General features: G+C 43.4%; 1 protein-coding gene across 1 annotated transcript in view; it reads left to right on the forward strand.

Moving 5' to 3' along the window:
* Positions 1–511: 511 nt before the first annotated feature.
* Positions 512–18019, forward strand: part of MMP23B (matrix metallopeptidase 23B) — a 34272-nt gene continuing 16764 nt past the window's right edge. Inside the window, exons 1-2 of the mRNA XM_040428173.1 lie at positions 512–960; positions 16484–16599. Coding sequence (XP_040284107.1) covers positions 826–960; positions 16484–16599 — 251 coding nt within the window. The 5' untranslated portion in view covers positions 512–825. The remainder of the gene's footprint in view (positions 961–16483; positions 16600–18019) is intronic.

Genomic DNA, 18019 nt, shown 5'->3' on the forward strand with positions numbered 1-18019 from the left:
TTAAGAGTGGTTCAGTTTATGGGGGTTCTATGCCTTTGTCTATGGCACTGCTCATTAGGTCCATAGCACTGTTTATGGGGTGCATGACTCTGTTCATGGGGGCTCCCTGAGTATGTTCTTGGAGACACTCAGTTACTCTGGCTGTGTATCCAATATAAATTCTCCTTGAAAGCAATGTTTGAAACTCGACCACAACAGTACTATACTGGCCATACATCTGTTGACGTACACATAACCACAGCAATGCACTGCATAGATTACATAAGTCATGTATCTGCCGCATTTCATGCACTGAACTGTGTGTTTTTTACCATTTTTAGGTCTCTGTACAGTGAACTGTCAAGAGCAGATTTATTTCTCCTGTTGCTGAGCCAGTCAGCTGGAAGTAGTCTGCTGCTCCTGATTCCCCCACACTCGCCCCAACTCAGTCCCAGACCAAACCCTCTTTTGACTGTGAAAGATGAGAACATTTGGCTTCAATTGGAAGGATAGTTGGCAGCTCTGACTCCCAGCCTGGATTTTAACGAAAGTGAGAGAAAGAAAGGAGTTACAGGGAAACTTAGAGAGAGGATGATGAGGCAGGAACTTTAGGAGTCCATCGAGGCATCACCCTCCACTATATCACCTCTAGATAGAATCTACAAAACAAGCCAGCGAGGGAGACACAACAGCAGGAGATCCCTGGATTAAATAAGGGAAATACAAGAATAAACAATCTGCATAGAACAGATTGTGAATTATGTAAAGTATTTAGTCAACTGCTCGCAGAAGAAGCAGACAGCTCTTGAATTAGTTCTTATTTCTGAAACATCAAATCCAGGTACCATGGACTGTCAGAGAGATGCAGATGTTGGTGGCAGAGGAGGGAGATACACCTGGCCGCTGCTCGGATTATTTGGTGCCCTGGTATTGGTGGCAGGGATTTTCACTGCTTCATCACTAGTATCACGGAAGACCCAGGTAAGAATCAGACCCAGATAAAAAAGAACAATAACATGAACATCATGGAGTCAAATGGACCGAGACACTTTGGGTGAATGTATTGTACAAATGTTTGATGTATATTTCTTGATAAGGCCTCATGCACACGACCGCATTTTTGCGGATTGCACGCGGACCCATTCATTTCTATCGGGGTGCAATAAAAATGCAAACAGTACACGGATCCATTTGCAGCCATTACTATAATAGGGACTGAGGAAAGTGCGGGATGCACAAGGCCAGTGTCCAGATTTTGTGGATCACAAAATACATACGGTCGAGTGCGTGAAGCCTTATACGAAGAAACTTTTCAGCATTTTAATGTCCTGACATTTTTTTTATGATAATCTAGATTCAGCAAATATATTTTATTTATTTATTTTTTTAGATTTTTTTTTGTATGATGAAAAGTTATACAATTTCACAATTTACATTACTGATCAATTAATCCCCGTTTTGAAGATCTCTGCTTGCTGTCATTTAGTAGGAATATTTATTATTTACTTCCAGGGAATAAAAATCTGTCCTTGTCATGTGATGGACCTACAGGTGCACGGCTCCTATAAATTTACTGTAACCAGCCATGTACTTGTGTGTCCATCTCATGACCATTACGGAACAAAGAATAAGGGTATATTCACACATAGAGGTTGAGGTGCGGTTAAAACTTGCGTGGTTTTGCCACTATTTTAGATGCAGTTGAGGTTTTTACAGGTGAAACGTGTTAAATAAATGGGTTTCACTGTATTGAAAACTGTGTTTTTTAACAGCACCTCAACTACTACATATGAATACACAATATGGAATGACAGCAAGCGGAGATCTTGAAACCTATAAAGGATTGATACAAAGAGTATGATGGAAAATTGTATAACTTCCTCATAAAAAATACCAATTATTTGTAGAATTGGTTGGGAAATTTTTCACTAACATTTTTCTCAGTCATGGAAAAACTGCATTCATTTCTTGTAAGAGCTCATGCACACAAATTATTTTCCTTGTGTGTTCGTTCCGTTTTTTTTGTGGACTGTATGCGGAACCATTTATTTCAATGAGTCCGCAAAAAAAAAAAGAAGTTACTCCGTGTGCATTCCGTTTCCGTATGTCCTTTCCGCAAAAAAATAGAACAAGTCCTATTATTGTCTGCATAACGAACAAGGATAGGACTATTAGGGGCCGGCTGTTCTGTTCCGCAAAATCCGGAATGCACATGGACGTCATCTGTATTTTTGCGGATCCGGGTTTTTCAAGCCACAAAATACATACGGTCGTGTGCATGAGCCGTAAGGCTAGGGCTATACGGCAACCCCTGTCATGGTCAGGATCGCTGAGTAGCGGTGATCCCATAGACATGCATGGGATCGCAGCGACAGTCACAAGAAATCCAACACAGCTGGGTCGACCTTTGAAGGCTATGAAGGGAATTGCATTCTGAGCAGTTACACAGAGGAAGAAGTCTGGTAATAGGGGAGAACAGCTGCAGGAAATGACATCGTCAGCAGAGAATAGATGTTATTTCTGGCACCCCTGTGCTGTAAATGCAGGGAGCAGAGGAACAGTCACATAGCGCTGACGGCCATCACTGCGACAATCTTCTCGGATTCCTGAGCCTCCTCTGCCCTATAACCTGAACTGCTGTACTGTGGGATATAAGACAATATAAGTAGATATTAGATAATTGCAGACAACTAAGCGCACAATCGCCCAGCAAGATATCATGATTGTGAAGTTAAAGGGGTATCCCACATAAAAATAAATAATAAAGAAATCTGGAGTAATGCACACCATTTCGGTGTTAACTATAGGAATGCAGAAATGTTGCTCTTCGGTATCCTGTTGTCTCTTGATTACTCATATTATCTGCAGCTCCTGTGTCTTCCCTTTCTGTGGGTGGGCAGCAGCTGGTCCCACATAACAATCAAGCAGCTGCATCCCCCAGGAGCGCATTGCAATCAGCTATTCTTAACCCTTTCCTCCCCCGCATAGAAAATAGTCCCTCACACACGGCCCCAGCGATTCCACTAGTGAATAGCATATAATGCTCCCCCATTGTCTTCTCCACTGTCTAGAGAGAGATAGAGCTAGAGATTTCTATGAATTTAGAAGGGATGACTGAATGAAAGATGTGTGGGCTGCTTCACTTGCTTCTCTATGAGATTATGCCGACACTAACGCCTCTTTCAGACGGGCGTTGAGGGAAAATGTGCGGGTGCGTTGCGGGAACACGCATGATTTTTCTGCGCGAGTGCAAAACATTGTAATGCGTTTTGCACTCGCGTGAGAAAAATCGCGCATGTTTGGTACCCAAACCCAAACTTCTTCACAGAAGTTCAGGCTTGGGATCGGGGTTGTGTAGATTGTATTATTTTCCCTTATAACATGGTTATAAGGGAAAATAATAGCATTCTGAATACAGAATGCTTAGTAAATTAGGGATGGAGGGGTTAAAAAGAAATAAAAAATAATTTAACTCACCTTAGTCCACTTGATCGCGCTGCCGGCATCTCCTTCTGTCTCCTTCTTTGCTGAACAGGACCTGTGGTGAGCATTCACTGCAGGAACAGGACCTGTGGTGACGTCACTCCGGTCATCACATGATCCATCACATGATCTTTTACCATGGTGATGGATCATGTGATGACCGGAGTGACTATATAGAGCTTGCTGCGATTTTCACGCAACACACAAGTGATGCGTGAAAATCACCGCTCATGTGAACAGCCCCATAGAAATGAATGGGTTGGTATTCAGTGCGGGTGCAATGCGTTCAACTCACGCATCGCATCCGCGCGGAATACTCGCCCGTGTGAAAGGGGCCTAAGAGGATGAAGCTACTGAGCATGCAAGGCCGAGTTCACACTTCAGTTATTTGGTCAGTTATTTCCATCAGTTATTGTAAGCCAAAACCACTAATGAAGCCTACTGGTAAAACGGAAAGATCTGCACCTGTTCAGTATTTTTGACACGCACCGGGCTTTGGCTCAAAATAAGGGCTCATTCAGACGGCCATATGCTGTCCACAAAAATGCAAATCCGTTTTTTGTGGATTAGATGTTCTACGACACCGCAAAACAAATAAAACATGTCCTATACTTGTCAGTGAAAATCAGGACGTAGCCCCATCAAAGTCTATGGATCTTCAAAAATGCGGAATGCAATCCGTTTTTTTTGCGTACATGCTGAACTGTCCGCAAAAAAAGTGATCCGCATTTTTGCGGACGGCATACGGCCGTCTGAATGAGCCTTAACTGATGGAAGTAACTGACCACATAACCGAAGTGTGAACTCGGCTGTAGTCCACTACTGAATTTTGGATAACGTGGACCAGAATTTCAGAGAGAAGAAGCAGGGGACAGTACCAGCGAGGAAAATGTAAGGTAATTAAAAAAGGACAATATTTTTATTACATGCATATTGCAATATATTTTCATGGGATAACCCCTTTAAGTCCATACTAACAGTAGCAGCAGCAAATTTAAAGGGAGTGCGCAGGTGGCAGTTGGTTAAGTCCCCTAACCCACACCAGTATTATAAATGGTTAATGGTAGTTGTGCAGCCCAGTCACTGCGCTCTAAAGGGGTTGTTCGGGCTTTACTAAGTGATGGCCTATCTTCAGGACAAGCTGGTCAGCAGGGGTCCAACATTCAATGGTAGTAGTGCTGCAGTGATGAACACTGTCCACCACAAGAAGCTGTGTAGTTCCAGTGTAGCAGCAACACCTGAACAGCTGATCATCAGGGTTGGGGCGTTGTGGACTTCCGCAGCTATGCTAGTGATGGCCTATCCTGATTAAAGCCCAGACAACCCATAAGCGGCATCTACTCCTTTGATCTCTGTGAAAGTCTTCTCCTGTAGCCATGTCACGTGCCGACACATTGGAATGTTCTGTAGACTGCACCATGCTGTCAAGGGACTACCTCAAATGGGCCATTAAGTGAAAAGCTCTGTCAATGGTGATCAGATTTGCAGATAGTTTTATGATATTGAGTAATGTTGAGCAAAGCAAAGCATTCAAAGCAGAATTTGGTCCAAAGTTTAGGAAAACTCCAATTCGAAACAAATCCAAATTTCCTCGCGCTTCGTGGTAACAAATCAGGTTTTCCTAAAATGACGACTGCATATGTTACAAAGCGAAACAAAGTGTAGAGGAGACAAGCCCGGGAAAATCACCCATAATGCCGTGCAGCCAGCCAATCTGCAGACAGTCATCCCCTGTGATGTCACAGTCCTACAAAAGCCCCATCCCGCACGGTCTCCGCCATTGGGAGAGATGTGAGAAAGCACTCATGCTCTAGGGACAGTGATGCTGAAAACTTTTAATAGAAGAATATTGGAGAGGGAGAGTGCAGGGAGACTTATTCTGTGTTAGTTTTATTTATGTATTCCTACATTTCCTTATTCCTACATCAGCCGTAATCTAAGATATGTAATTCAATACCAATAAGAGTGAAGCCTTTATTATTTCGGTGCCAGCGTGCCAACCCATACCATCCAGTCTGCACCCCTTAGGGGGTCACGTCTTAATAATGACCATCCTCATCTTTTGCTGGCTTTACTTCCTAGAAAAGTCAGCAAGATGCAGAGAGAGGAGGAGCTGGATGTTTCTGATAACATATTCTCATCAATATTAGATGATGTGAAAAAGGAGAAAAATCAGATGGCAGAAGAAGGGCCCCCACCTGTAGGGCAGAAGAGAGCTGGGGTTGGAGAAATGGGTACAGCCCAGGTTTAAAGGTACATTAAAGGTGCAGCGTGGCCATTAATAATGGAGACCGACTACACAGTGCAGTCTTCATTATTAAATAAAAGGCAGCTGTACGGTTCTTCACTACAGCATGGCTGCTCCGTGTGGCCATACACAGTGGCCTAGGTATACCTGATTTATAGCGATTTGTGACAAATTAATTCGGAACTAATCAAATTTCTTGGCGAACTTCAGCTAAGTTGCTGAATCAAATTTTTCAAAACTGCTCATCTCTAATAAAGAGTATGTGCAGCAAGCCCCTGAGGAGCTGGTGCAGAGGATGGGAGTTGTAGTGACCCTGATGAGATGTTGTGTCACGTGTACTCCCTCAGGCCATTGCCCCCTGGAGATCAGTGCAGTGAAAAGGTGGAGTGAAGGAAGGCAGACGTAGAATAAGATCTCTATCTCCAGAGCTGTCTGTACATGGTGCAATGTCAAAATAGGGAGTTTCACAGGGCTCAGTTTATATGCTACCATTAGACAAAATAATCCAGAGACATGGTCTGGCATACCACTACTAGGCAGACGATAGCCAACTGTACCTGTCCTTTAAGCCCAGAGCCAATGACCCATCCCCAGACATAAAATACTGATATGCTGAACCACAAGAATGGATAAATACCAGCTGGCTTAAACTTGCACATCCAACACCTCTATCCTTGGGAAGCACAACCCTTCAAAGCTCAGACCATGTAGAAAATTTAGATGTAGTAGTTATTGATGGGGAACTGTCTCTCAGGAAACAGATATCAGCCATTGTTAAATGGCTAGTTCAATCTTATTCATCCCGATCAGTCTGGATTCTTGCCCGGTAGGTCTACGACAGATAATATACGTAGAGTACAGGTGGTCACCCAGATTGGCCTTCAATGGAAAAAACATTGGGCCCTTGCCTCATTAGATACAGCTAAGGCATTTGATTCAGTGGAATGGCCCTACCTATTGGCGACTTTAGAATGTTTTGGGATAGGTCCAGCATTTATTAAGTGGATTTCAGTACTGTATAAGCATCCCTCAGCTGGTATTCTGGTGAACGGTATGAGTTCTGCGAACTTTGATCTGGGCCGTGGGACCAGACAAGGGTGCCCACTGTCACCATTATTATTTGCCTTGGCGATTGAGCCTCTGGCTATTCGAATAAGATCTGATGCCCTATTCCAGGGGATACACATAGGAGATCAAGAGGACAGAGTGGGTTTATATGCGGATGACATGATATTATTTATGTCAGATGTAGAATCCACACTACCCCGAGCCACTCATCTCATTGAAACATTTAGTCAGTTTTCAGGTCTCAAGATTAACTGGACTAAATCTGTTTTATTTCCACTGTATACCTTATCTCCATCCTCTCTGAATACAGAGTTATCTATAGTATCTGAGTTTAAATATCTGGGAATCCATATTACCAAAGACGTAACGTCTTTCCACACCCTCAACATACAGCCTCTCCTGAACTACAGTGCGGATAAGTTCAGGATTTGGAGTGGACTTCCTCTGTCTGTTTCGGGTCGAATTAACCTAATCAAACTGATTATCTTGCCTAAATGGCTATATGTTCTGGAGCATGCCCCCTGCATAGTGCCCAAAAAAATATTTCAACGCTTCAGGTCTCTCCTATCTCCATTCATATGGGGTAATAACAGACGTAAATTGTCTATTGATGTGCTATGTAGGCCAAAAGGTGAAGGAGGTATGTCCTTGCCTGATTTATATTTGTATTACCTGGCAGGGCAAATGAGGCAGCTAAGATCATGGATTTCCTCCGAGGGTACTCTAACCAGAGCGGAAAAACAGTTAGCGGTGTTCTTAGATATCTCATCATTATGGTCAGTACTGGAACAACCAAAACTGTTTGGTCGAATGCTCCTACCTATACACAAACTAGCCGCCCAAGTCTGGGAAGCTGGCAGGAAACTGCACTCTCACACAGACTTGATACCTGAGGTACCTCTATGGGATAACCCCATGTTTTCTTCCCTTCGCATAGGAATAGATGGACGGTTCTGGAGGGATCATGGGGTAGGTATACTGGGGGATTTGTACACCAGTAATGTGTTTAATTCCTTTGAACAATTGAAGGATCGCCATGATCTCCCTAGAACATCCTTTTTTAAATACCTCCAGATACGTCATGCAATGAGCACTCACTTTGGAAATACTACAATATCCATTTCTGATTATCCACTGATTGGTGTCATACGCTCCCAGGGCCCCAAGGGATTCATCTCTGCTCTCTACACTCACCTACTGAATACTAAAATGCATGGAACCCCCCTCTTGGTGCTATCTAAATGGGAAGCACTAATACCAGGTATTACTAATGAGGAAATTAATGATATATTAGAATCCTCTGTGTTGGTTTCCCCATCTATCAACAAAAAAATTCATACAGCTATGTATTGTCCACCAAAGTTATCTATCACCCGTGCGGCTACAAAGGATAGGCAAATTGACACATTCCAGGTGTCACAGATGTGACGCGGAAGGGGCAAATTTTTGGCACCTTATATGGGAATGTCCATATATACAAAACTTCTGGTCTGACATTATAAATTTCCTCAATACACTCACACACCCTTCTGTGGCATTGACTCCACAGGTGTGCTTGTTTGGTATTCTGGACGAGGAAGTATACCCACATCATTGTAGAATATTTTTAAGAGAAACATTATTTCTCGCACGAAAGGCTATTGCAATTCGCTGGATGGGTGATAGACGACCTTCTATTAACCAATGGAAAGTACTTGTGAACAGCGTAGTGTCCTATGAGAATATTGTATTTAAAAACCGAGGTTGTTCCCAGAAGTTTAATAAAGTATGGGGATCTTGGTGTTCATCCATGCATACAATGTATTCAGCTCCCAGATTTATAGATAACCTTAATACAATGTTAAGGTAAAATGCTTGTATACACACTATAGACATATGTCCTACCTGTCATGACTGCTTTATGCATCCATTATAACTATGAAGTGTAACTTGAGGCAGATGTTAGTATGAATATGGTACTGTTTTGTTGTACTTTGTATTTGAATGTCTCATTGATCTTCATGTGTACTATGATCTGTAATTTTCTAATGATTCGTTCAATAAAACGAGTTTAAAAAAAAAAATGGCTAGTTCAAAATGCTGCAGCTAAATTAATAACCAGTCAGCCCCCGGCATGCTCCCACAACACCCATCCACCTCTCCCTGCACTGGCTAACAATAAAATGGAGGATAACTTTTAAAATCTGCTTGCAGATTTTTAAAGCTATAAATAACTTAAAGGCTATGTACAGCTTCGGAGGGCATTTTTGTTTATGATTGCATTTTACTAATTTTTCACTAAAAATCATTTTCAATTGGCCTTTATTAAAAATATTGAGCCATTCTGTCACAAAGGGTTAACTGTTTTTCTAACTCTGTGACTGGTACTTTCACTTTGTGCCTAATAACCCTTATGTCTAAATTACTAAGAGGTCATAAAAACTTATTGAAGCCACATTCTTATCAGTAAGATAAGGATTGAGCTTTGAGCTTTGATGAGTGTTTATAATGTGAGAGAGCAGAGATAAGGAAAAGACAGAAAATCCACAGGCAGCTACTACAGCATCTCAGCTATGTACACAAAAAAGGATTCCATATTTTTAATAAAGACCAATTGCAAAATGATTTTTAGCTCAAAATAAGGACAATGCAATAATAAAAAAAAATGCCCCCAAAAGTATACATAGCCTTTAAGCCCCAACTATTTAAAAGAACTACTGCAGCCCTACACTCCCCCCCCCCCCGTACCCTTAGATCAGTAGGCTCGAACAAACTGTCCATACCCTGGATCCTTCTGTCATGCAGCCCCCACTCTATGGAACACACTACCCAGGTCCAAAAGAGAGATACCATCACAGGACTCTTTAAAGACTCAAAACGCACATATTCAGTTTGGCATTTGAGGGCACATAACTAATTTGCTTCAAAAACTTCCTCACATGGTATTATTATGAATTAATTGTCTGCTCCTGGACTGCGCTTTGAGTTCCTGGTGAGAAAAGTGCATTAGAAATGTTTGTTGTTGTTGTCTGTCCTTAGATGATGAGGCATGGTGGCAGGCAAGATGACAGACTATAGCACTCTAGGGTAGTCCTTCTCTCTCTTCTGATTTCCCTTTGCTATGGCTATGAACTGCCACCTATAACTGTAGGTGTCCTCTTGATTACATACAGGCTTCTCGGTTTGCCTGAGCTGTTCTATGATGATGGGTGTCTTAACATGTTATCCTCTCACCTGCAGCCGGATCTGAGAAGCTTTAGTTGCTGGTCACCCTGCTGACTGTAGCACCATAGCGCCGTAGAATATTCACATTGTTGGAACTTCAGTCTCTCTGGAGCAGTGTTCCTCACAGTTGAGCCGATTCTGTGACCCTAAAGACCCCTTGAGCAGGAGCAGATGTTTGTGCTTCTCACTCCTCACTAGCCTAGCTAGCTCTCCCAAGAATTCTCGAGAACTTGGCAGGAGCTAGGACTAGTCCACTACTACCAAGAGAGAAAGAATGGAATGGTAAGATCCATTTCTAATGCCAACCATATTACTGCGGATGTACACAACATTACAATTTAAAAATGAATAATATTAAATGTTATAGAACAATTGTAGATACCCCCAGGTCTGAAGTACTGCATATGTTCCTGCTTAAAGACTATGGGGGAGATTTATCAAGACTGGCTCCAAACCTGGAGCTCAAGGATTAGATTGTGGCACAGAGATGTTCTCATTCTGCCTTTGCTGGTGATGTTATTGCCTTCAGGTATGAATAACATGGACTGCAATGCACAGCCTTGTGATATTACTGACTGTACAGGAACATGCAGATCTCTTTTCAGGAACAGTTCCTTACATATTGAAAACGTTAGATTTTTGAGATCACTTCAAGTGTTGGATTTGCTTTCAAATTCCATAGAGACCATTACACCATCTGGTAGTTTGTCTACCTAGCCATAAAACTGTTTCTTTAAAGGCATTACCCTTTTTATTACTTTGTGGATATAAATTTATGGTATATGATGGAGCTACTTGTTGCAAGATGGACTATGATGCATCTGCATGTAAAGTAGCGCATATCCTCAGATCAATGCACCAAGTTTGCCTAGGTTCAGCTAAGAAGATGGCCAAACCAAACACTTGTTTTAAACGATGGAGATCTGTGGGCTTTGGTGGTTTGACCTATTTTATTCCAGGGTCACAACCTGTAATGGAGGTGGATTTTAACAATGGTTGTCTGTCCCTCAGCTTGTGTTTTTTAGGATATTGTTCTAGTATACCTAATGTACAACATACTGCACCTGCCATGGTTCCATCAAAAGTCTTCCATACAGCAACCCAACAGGCTTAGGCGTTGTTCACAGTCGCACTGGTAATCTGGTAGCCTGATCTGACAGAGGGTCAGGGTAACAGAGCTCACAGTATCTGGCATTGCTTTATACGGTGTTCAGCTGCTTTTGTGGCAAAAAGGCCAGGTTTCGGCTGGACAGACACTGTACGCAGGTCAGGGCCAGTTTATAGAAAATGGAAAAATAGAAATCTTTAGGGGTAGCACAGTGCTATTTAAAGGGGCTGTATCAGGTTAGACAATAACAGAGACAGTGCCACTCTCGTCCAGGGGCTGTGACTGGTATTGCAACTTAGTCCTACTCACATGAACAGTGGCATCTTCTGAACCACTATAAGGAGTTAATGGATACAATGGCAAAATGTATTGTCATATTACGCAGAGTATTGTATCTGATCACTCATTACAGGCGCCAGATGTATTACGTGAGCACGGTATAGCTGTATAGTATTGTTGAAGCTCATCATGCAATTAGTCCGTATGAGTGGGAATGTGCAATCTGTTTCCGCACAGCCAATTACGTAATCCCCTTGTAAGGGAAATCGCAGCTGGATGAGACTGAGCTGTCCCTGATATGTTTATATTAGTGGAAATTGCAGAGCTGAAGATCTGTGTCAGTGCCCCAGTAAGAGAGAAGCAATTATTACTTATTTAAGGAGAGAAAAAGGAAAAGAGAAACGACAGCTCGACAGGTGCCGTAAAATTCAGGCAGAGTGGAGCGCCAAGATAATGATGACATCACTGAAGTAGTCAGTAATGCACATGCTCTGGCTGCTCTCTCCTTCTCCTCACTCTGCTTGATGTATCAGAATTCACGAGGCCACCTTATTAGGCCGTTTTCACACAGTCAGTGTTTGGTCAGAGTCTGATCAGTGATTTCTATCAGTGACCGTGAGCCAAAGCCAGGAGTGGAGTCTACACAGAGATAGGATTTGCACCTGTTCTGTGTTTTTGACCCGCACCTGGTTTTGGTACACAATCACTGGTGGAAGTCACTGACTGTGTGGAAGAGGCCTTACTCCTTATGGGGGTCCTTGACATAGAAAACCTCAAATTTCCCATTTAAAGTGGAACTCCTCTTCAATAACTACACACATAGTATAAAAAATATCAGATACCTTTGTAGTATCTGTGTTTATTTCTCTTCTTCAAACTATATCCATAATGTATCTTGCACAGTATAAATGCAGTGGTCACCTAGCAACCACTTGGTTTCCTCTCTGGGTGACCACCATTTGAGCAAGCACGCCCAGTACCTGTGCAACGGGCTGCCTCCCAGGGGAAATCGGGTACCAGTGTTTAGGAATGCCGAGTGGTAATGCAGCCTTAATGGTTTGTGTCACTGTGCTCCTATCTGGATACTGTCAATCCCCGGGGAAGTTGGTGGAGTAAGTAGCGTCCAGACTTGGTGAAGTTCAATGATTTGTACTTAAATAAACTTGAAATAAACGAGTGTCATCCAAACAGTACTTGATTTTTCTCTTGGCTCCAGCAGGCTAAGGGTAAACTGGCAGGTAAAACGGAATACTTTGCTTTCACTCTCTGCTGTGCTATTCTCTGGCTTCAGTCTGGTTTGCATCAGCTTCAGTTGCTGTTTCTTTTGAGAGTGAGGTATCCTGCTACCCGTTGAGTAGGGGTCTTTGGCTCAGTTTTCCCTCTCAGAGGTACTAAGTCCTTCTATATATGAGTGGGCTGCTCTCTGAGCTACTTTCCCCAAAGCTCCTGCAGCAGTGAGGGGAAAACGCTCCCTCAGAACACCATGTTGCTTCACTCTCTCGCTCCAACTTTCAACTCCCTACAGCGTCCTGCAACCCCTCCCTTGGTAGGAAACAAGACCAGCCTACTTCTGCTGCCAAATACACCGCCACCAGGCACATTACATTAACATAACAGTTTTTGCATATAACAAAATGACACTTTGGTGGTGGTGGTACAGTTGTTGGTGCACACCAATACAATGGTGGCAAACAGGCTAGCAATAGGAATGTAGGAGTGGTAGTGTCCCTCTGGGCTACTACACTTATATCTTCACTCATGCCGGTTTTCTGGCCTGAATGAAGACAGAAACCTCTGACAACTAGAAGGCTGCCGTAGATTTAAAGGGACACTGACAGGCCGTTAGAGCATATAAAGTGACATATATTCTTCTATTGGTCTTTATATGCTTAATTAAACTATACCATTATCACCCCTCGCTGCCTTTCCTTTACTTATAAAAAGTGTTTTTATCAATATGCAAATTACCTTACTTTGTGCCCAAGGGGCTGTCCCTCATTCAGTTGTGTGCCCAGCTGCGCCCCAACTGCCGTCTCCTAGTGCCGCCCCGCTCGTTAGTATTCACTGCACTTGGCTTTTTTTTTCTCCCGACGCGGTGAAATCCTGCGCATGCCCAGTACTATCTTCCTGCCATCAGCCTCATCTTGTCGCTCCGTGCCTGCGACGGATAAGGTCCCCGACACCCTCCAGCTTCAGTAGAAGTTAGTACTGGGCATGCGCGGGATTTTACCGTGTCGGGAGAAAAAAAAGCCGCCCAGTGCAGTGAATACTAACGAGCAGGGCGGCACTAGGAGACGGCAGTTGGGGCGCGGCTGGGCACACAACTGAATGTGGGGCAGCCCCTTGGGCATAAAGTAAGGTAATTAGCATATTGATAAAAACACTTTTTATAAGTAAAGGAAAGGCAGCGGGGGGTGATAATGGTATAGTTTAATTAAGCATATTAAGACCAATAGAAGAATATATGTCACTTTAAATGCTCTAACGGCCTGTCAGTGTCCCCTTTAAGTCTGGTGCACGTCCTGGTGGAGGATGTGCCAAATCTATGATGAGGATTGTGCAGAGGAACTGTCCCCCTAAAATTCCAAACAACACAGACTTGTTTTTTAACCTTCTTACTTTAAGGGACACTTCCTACATTTTTGTCACTTATTAACACCCTATATGTGACTATTCTAAGTATTTTTTTTTATTAAAAAAATGGGTGAATGGTTTACTGGATATATTTTTTGAAAGTCGCTCCATATATTCTTCTTCCTGTTTTGGCTATTTAACCCCCTCCTTGTTTGGAATTTTAGCACGGTAAAATAGCCTCACCTAACTCTCTCAGTCAGACCATCACTGCGGCCAGAGAGAGGGTTCTTGTAGTAAGTCATTAACAGCATCAAACGTTACATTAATCAATGCAGTGCTCTTCTGTGGGCATCTTTATCTAGGTCTTTCAAGAGAACTGTTATACGGTTATTCCAATTCTATACCTACTATTATAAAATGGATTACTTTGCAGATAACATCTTCCCCTCACAGCAGCAATAAACTGGCAATGGTTTACTATGTAGGAATTTTATTCATCTGCCTTGACTCCTACACTATTTTGTCATTTTTGGTGATATAGTTGCTGGGAGGAAAAATAATAATCAGACAAAAAATAAACAAAATGTGTTTTCTATGAATATTGATGAATATTCCTCTTTCTGAAGGAATTTTCCTTTATGCAACAAGAAGGACAAAACAGTTGCACAAGAAATGCTGCTAAGACTTGTCCTGGAACTGGCTTTCTCTGGTCATGCTCATAAATCACGTGTATGGGACGCCTGTAGCACATATGTGAGACTGAATCAGTTTCGTAGAAGCCGCTGCACAGCCTCTCCTCTCTGCTCCGAATGATATTCCAGATATCAGGCTTTATGCTGAGTCACGATTTCCCTGAATGAAAGTCTTCGACATCACAGTTTTCCAGGCCTGCCTTAAACACAAGGCAGCCTGGCTATAACAGAACTGGGCTAAAAACAAAGATCTCTGCAAATGTGGACCATAAAGCAGTAATAGAAGCAGACACAGGCATGTTCAGAGGATGCAGGTATATGAGGTGGCATCTGAATCCGTTATTCGCTGATAGCATCCCCTAGTAAACATCAACCAGACTACACCTAAAGGCCCCTTTCGCACGAGCGAGTTTTCCACGTGGGTGCAATGTGTGACGTGAACGCATAGCACCCGCACTGAATCCTGACCTATTCATTTCAATGGGTCTGTGTACATGAGCGTTGTTTTTCACGCATCAATTCTGCGTTGCGTAAAAATCGCAGCATGTTCTATAACTGAACAACTAAACGCAATCGCAGACAAAACTGACTGAGCTTGCTTGCAAAATAGTGCGAGTTTCACTGAACGCACCCTGAACGCATCCGGAGCCAATCCGTCACGCTCATGTGAAAGAGGCCAAAATCTTGTGCATGCACTGGCGAGAGTTCACCTGCGCAGTATATTTTTTTCGACTGCTGCATTTGTTATATGTGCGCTTGGCAGCTGAAGGCATCTGTGTTGGTCCAATGTTCATATGTGCTGCATTGTTGAGAAAAATTATGTTTTAAATGCAAATGATCCTCTAGGCACAACGGGGGCGTTGCCGTTACACCGAGGCTCTGTTCTCTCTCTGCAACTGCCACGTCCTCTGCAGTCTGACAGGGCCAGGCGTGATCACTTTTACACTGCCTGGCAAAGTGCAGAGGGCGCGGTAGTTGCAGAGAGAGCGGAGCCTCTTGGTGTAATAGCAACGCCCCTGTTGCTCCTAGAACTCATTTGCATACATTTTTCTCAGCTGGCACATATGAACATGGGACCAACACAGATACCTCCAGCTGCCAAGTGCACATGGAACAGGTCAGCCAGTCATAAGTACACATTTGCTGACAGATGCCCTTAAAGGGAACCTGTCACGTCCAACAAACATCCCAAGCCGGCAGCAGTACCTTAGAGTAGCCAGCAGCATGTTTGTAATGATCATTTTCTTCCTGCAGGAAGTTGAAGCAAAAGCTGTAAAAACGATCTTTAATCCCCTGCCCGGCGCGCTTCTCTAGTCAGGCTCGAAATCACGGGGGGCAGCGGCCTCCTTGCTTCAAGTCACGGTAACCACGCCCCCTTCCCTGCCCCTTCACTGTGATTGACAGCGCTTATGCACAACAGTTCGGCTGGCTTTGCCGAACTGCCAGCTGTCAGTCACAGCGAAGGGGCAGGGAAGGGGGCATGGTTACCGTGACTTGAAGCAAGGAGGCCGCTGCCCCCGTGACTTCAAGCCTGACTAGAGAAACGCGCCGGAACCGGAAGAGGATAAAAGATTGTTTTTACAGCTTTTGCTTCAACTGCCTGCAGGAAGAAAATGATCTTTACAAACATGCTGCTGGCTACTCTAAGGTACTGCTGCCGGCTTGGGATGTTTGTTGGAGGTGACAGGTTCCCTTTAAAAATATGCCCTTTAAAGTTGTACAAATTTAGGGAAAAGGGAGAGTTATGGCTTGTGATTTATTTTTTTTGGGCTGGGCAGCAGAAACCTTTTACACATGAAACATTCTTACATGGAAGCTCTTGTATCTAATATTTTAACTCTTCCTAAGGTAGACTCGGTGGTGGCTCCAGTCCCGGTTCTTCGCTTGCCATATCACTTAAGGGCGAAGCGCTACACCTTGACACCTGGACTACTGAAATGGGACCATTACAATCTGACATACAGGTATGAGAAAACACTTCTATATATAATATATTTAGAAGACCCAGGTGGCTACATGTACAATATGGAAAGCTCCAGTGGCCCTTTATACTGTAATCAGACCTCTCAACAAAGCGGCCTCACCATTTTGGGCTTTTCTCTCTGCAGCCAACCTCACCCTTTATCAGCTCTCCAGAGCTCCCGCAAAGCAAGCCAATAAAGAAGCCAAACTGTATGAACAGACTGTGCTGTAATACAATGGGGCACATTTACAAACCCTTGCACAGCTGGAGAAGTAGACTAGTTTATGACTAGGCGTGCACCTCATTATATATTTGCCTAATCTAAGTCAGCCGTGCGCCTAGTGGAAAACCTACGCCAGCCAGGGGCGGACTGGGAACTTAAAGTGGCCCTGGAAACCTAAAAGTTGCCCAATGTTGTAGGCGAGTCCAAATTGACAGAAGGCGGGGCAACACAAGTATACAGGGCCAGTAATACTATAGTGCAGCACAAAATACCACCCCTGCAGAACCAAATACCACCACCTTCACTGCACTATTTAAGTGTATCACTGTCCTGAGGAATTCAGGAGAGCATCAGATCATTATGTACCTGGCCAGAATATGTGAGAAGGGCTCAGACAGCCCCCTGGGAAATTTCCCTATAGGTTCTATAGCCAGTCCACCCCTGACGCCAGCTCCAGGCTGTGTAGTTTTTCACTAACATGTACCCCTGTTTCCTGAAACACCCGCCCAACTATCCAAAACTTTTCAAGACCGGCTGTTCAACTTAATATTGTTGGACGGCCAGTCAAAAAGGGGACATGCAACTATTTTTACGACTAAAATAGTGGCTTGTCTCTTGATGACCCCCAATGAGTTAGTAGCAGCAGTTGCAATGAATTCCATCATATTTAGGACTACAAATAGCCCCCAAATGCACTTAATAGGGTAAGGCAATAAGTAGCGAGCTTATGTGCAGTTGTACTGTGGAAAAACTGTATGCTATTGTGATTAGTGACAGCAGCACATTGGTGATACTGCTACTGGTACATGTGGTCTCATTAGTATCGACTAATAGAGTAATAGTGTGGAACAGTGATGGAGAAATCAAATTCCTCAAACCCAATGTCTAACATCTGTATCCTGTAGAAAGAGAGGATTGTCTGTCCCTGCAGTCATGTGAGCTCACGCAGCTAATTTTTGTATCTCCTGTCTGCTGTAATCAAGAGCAGCCACACATGTGGAGACCTCCGTACCTGGAACCAGTGGTCAGATGGTCACTGTTCCAAAATATGGCATATCCAGTGAGGGGTGTGAGGTTAACTCTTTAATAGAGGCTTTTGTGGAAGAAGATGTGGAGATCTGGAAGACACATGTTTCAAAGAAAGACACATGTATGTTCTATAGAAGGTGCTCTTTAGACGTCTGGATCTGATAGAAGG

The sequence above is a fragment of the Bufo bufo genome, chromosome 1, assembly GCF_905171765.1.
Source record: "Bufo bufo chromosome 1, aBufBuf1.1, whole genome shotgun sequence".
Taxonomy (NCBI): Eukaryota; Metazoa; Chordata; class Amphibia; order Anura; family Bufonidae; genus Bufo; species Bufo bufo.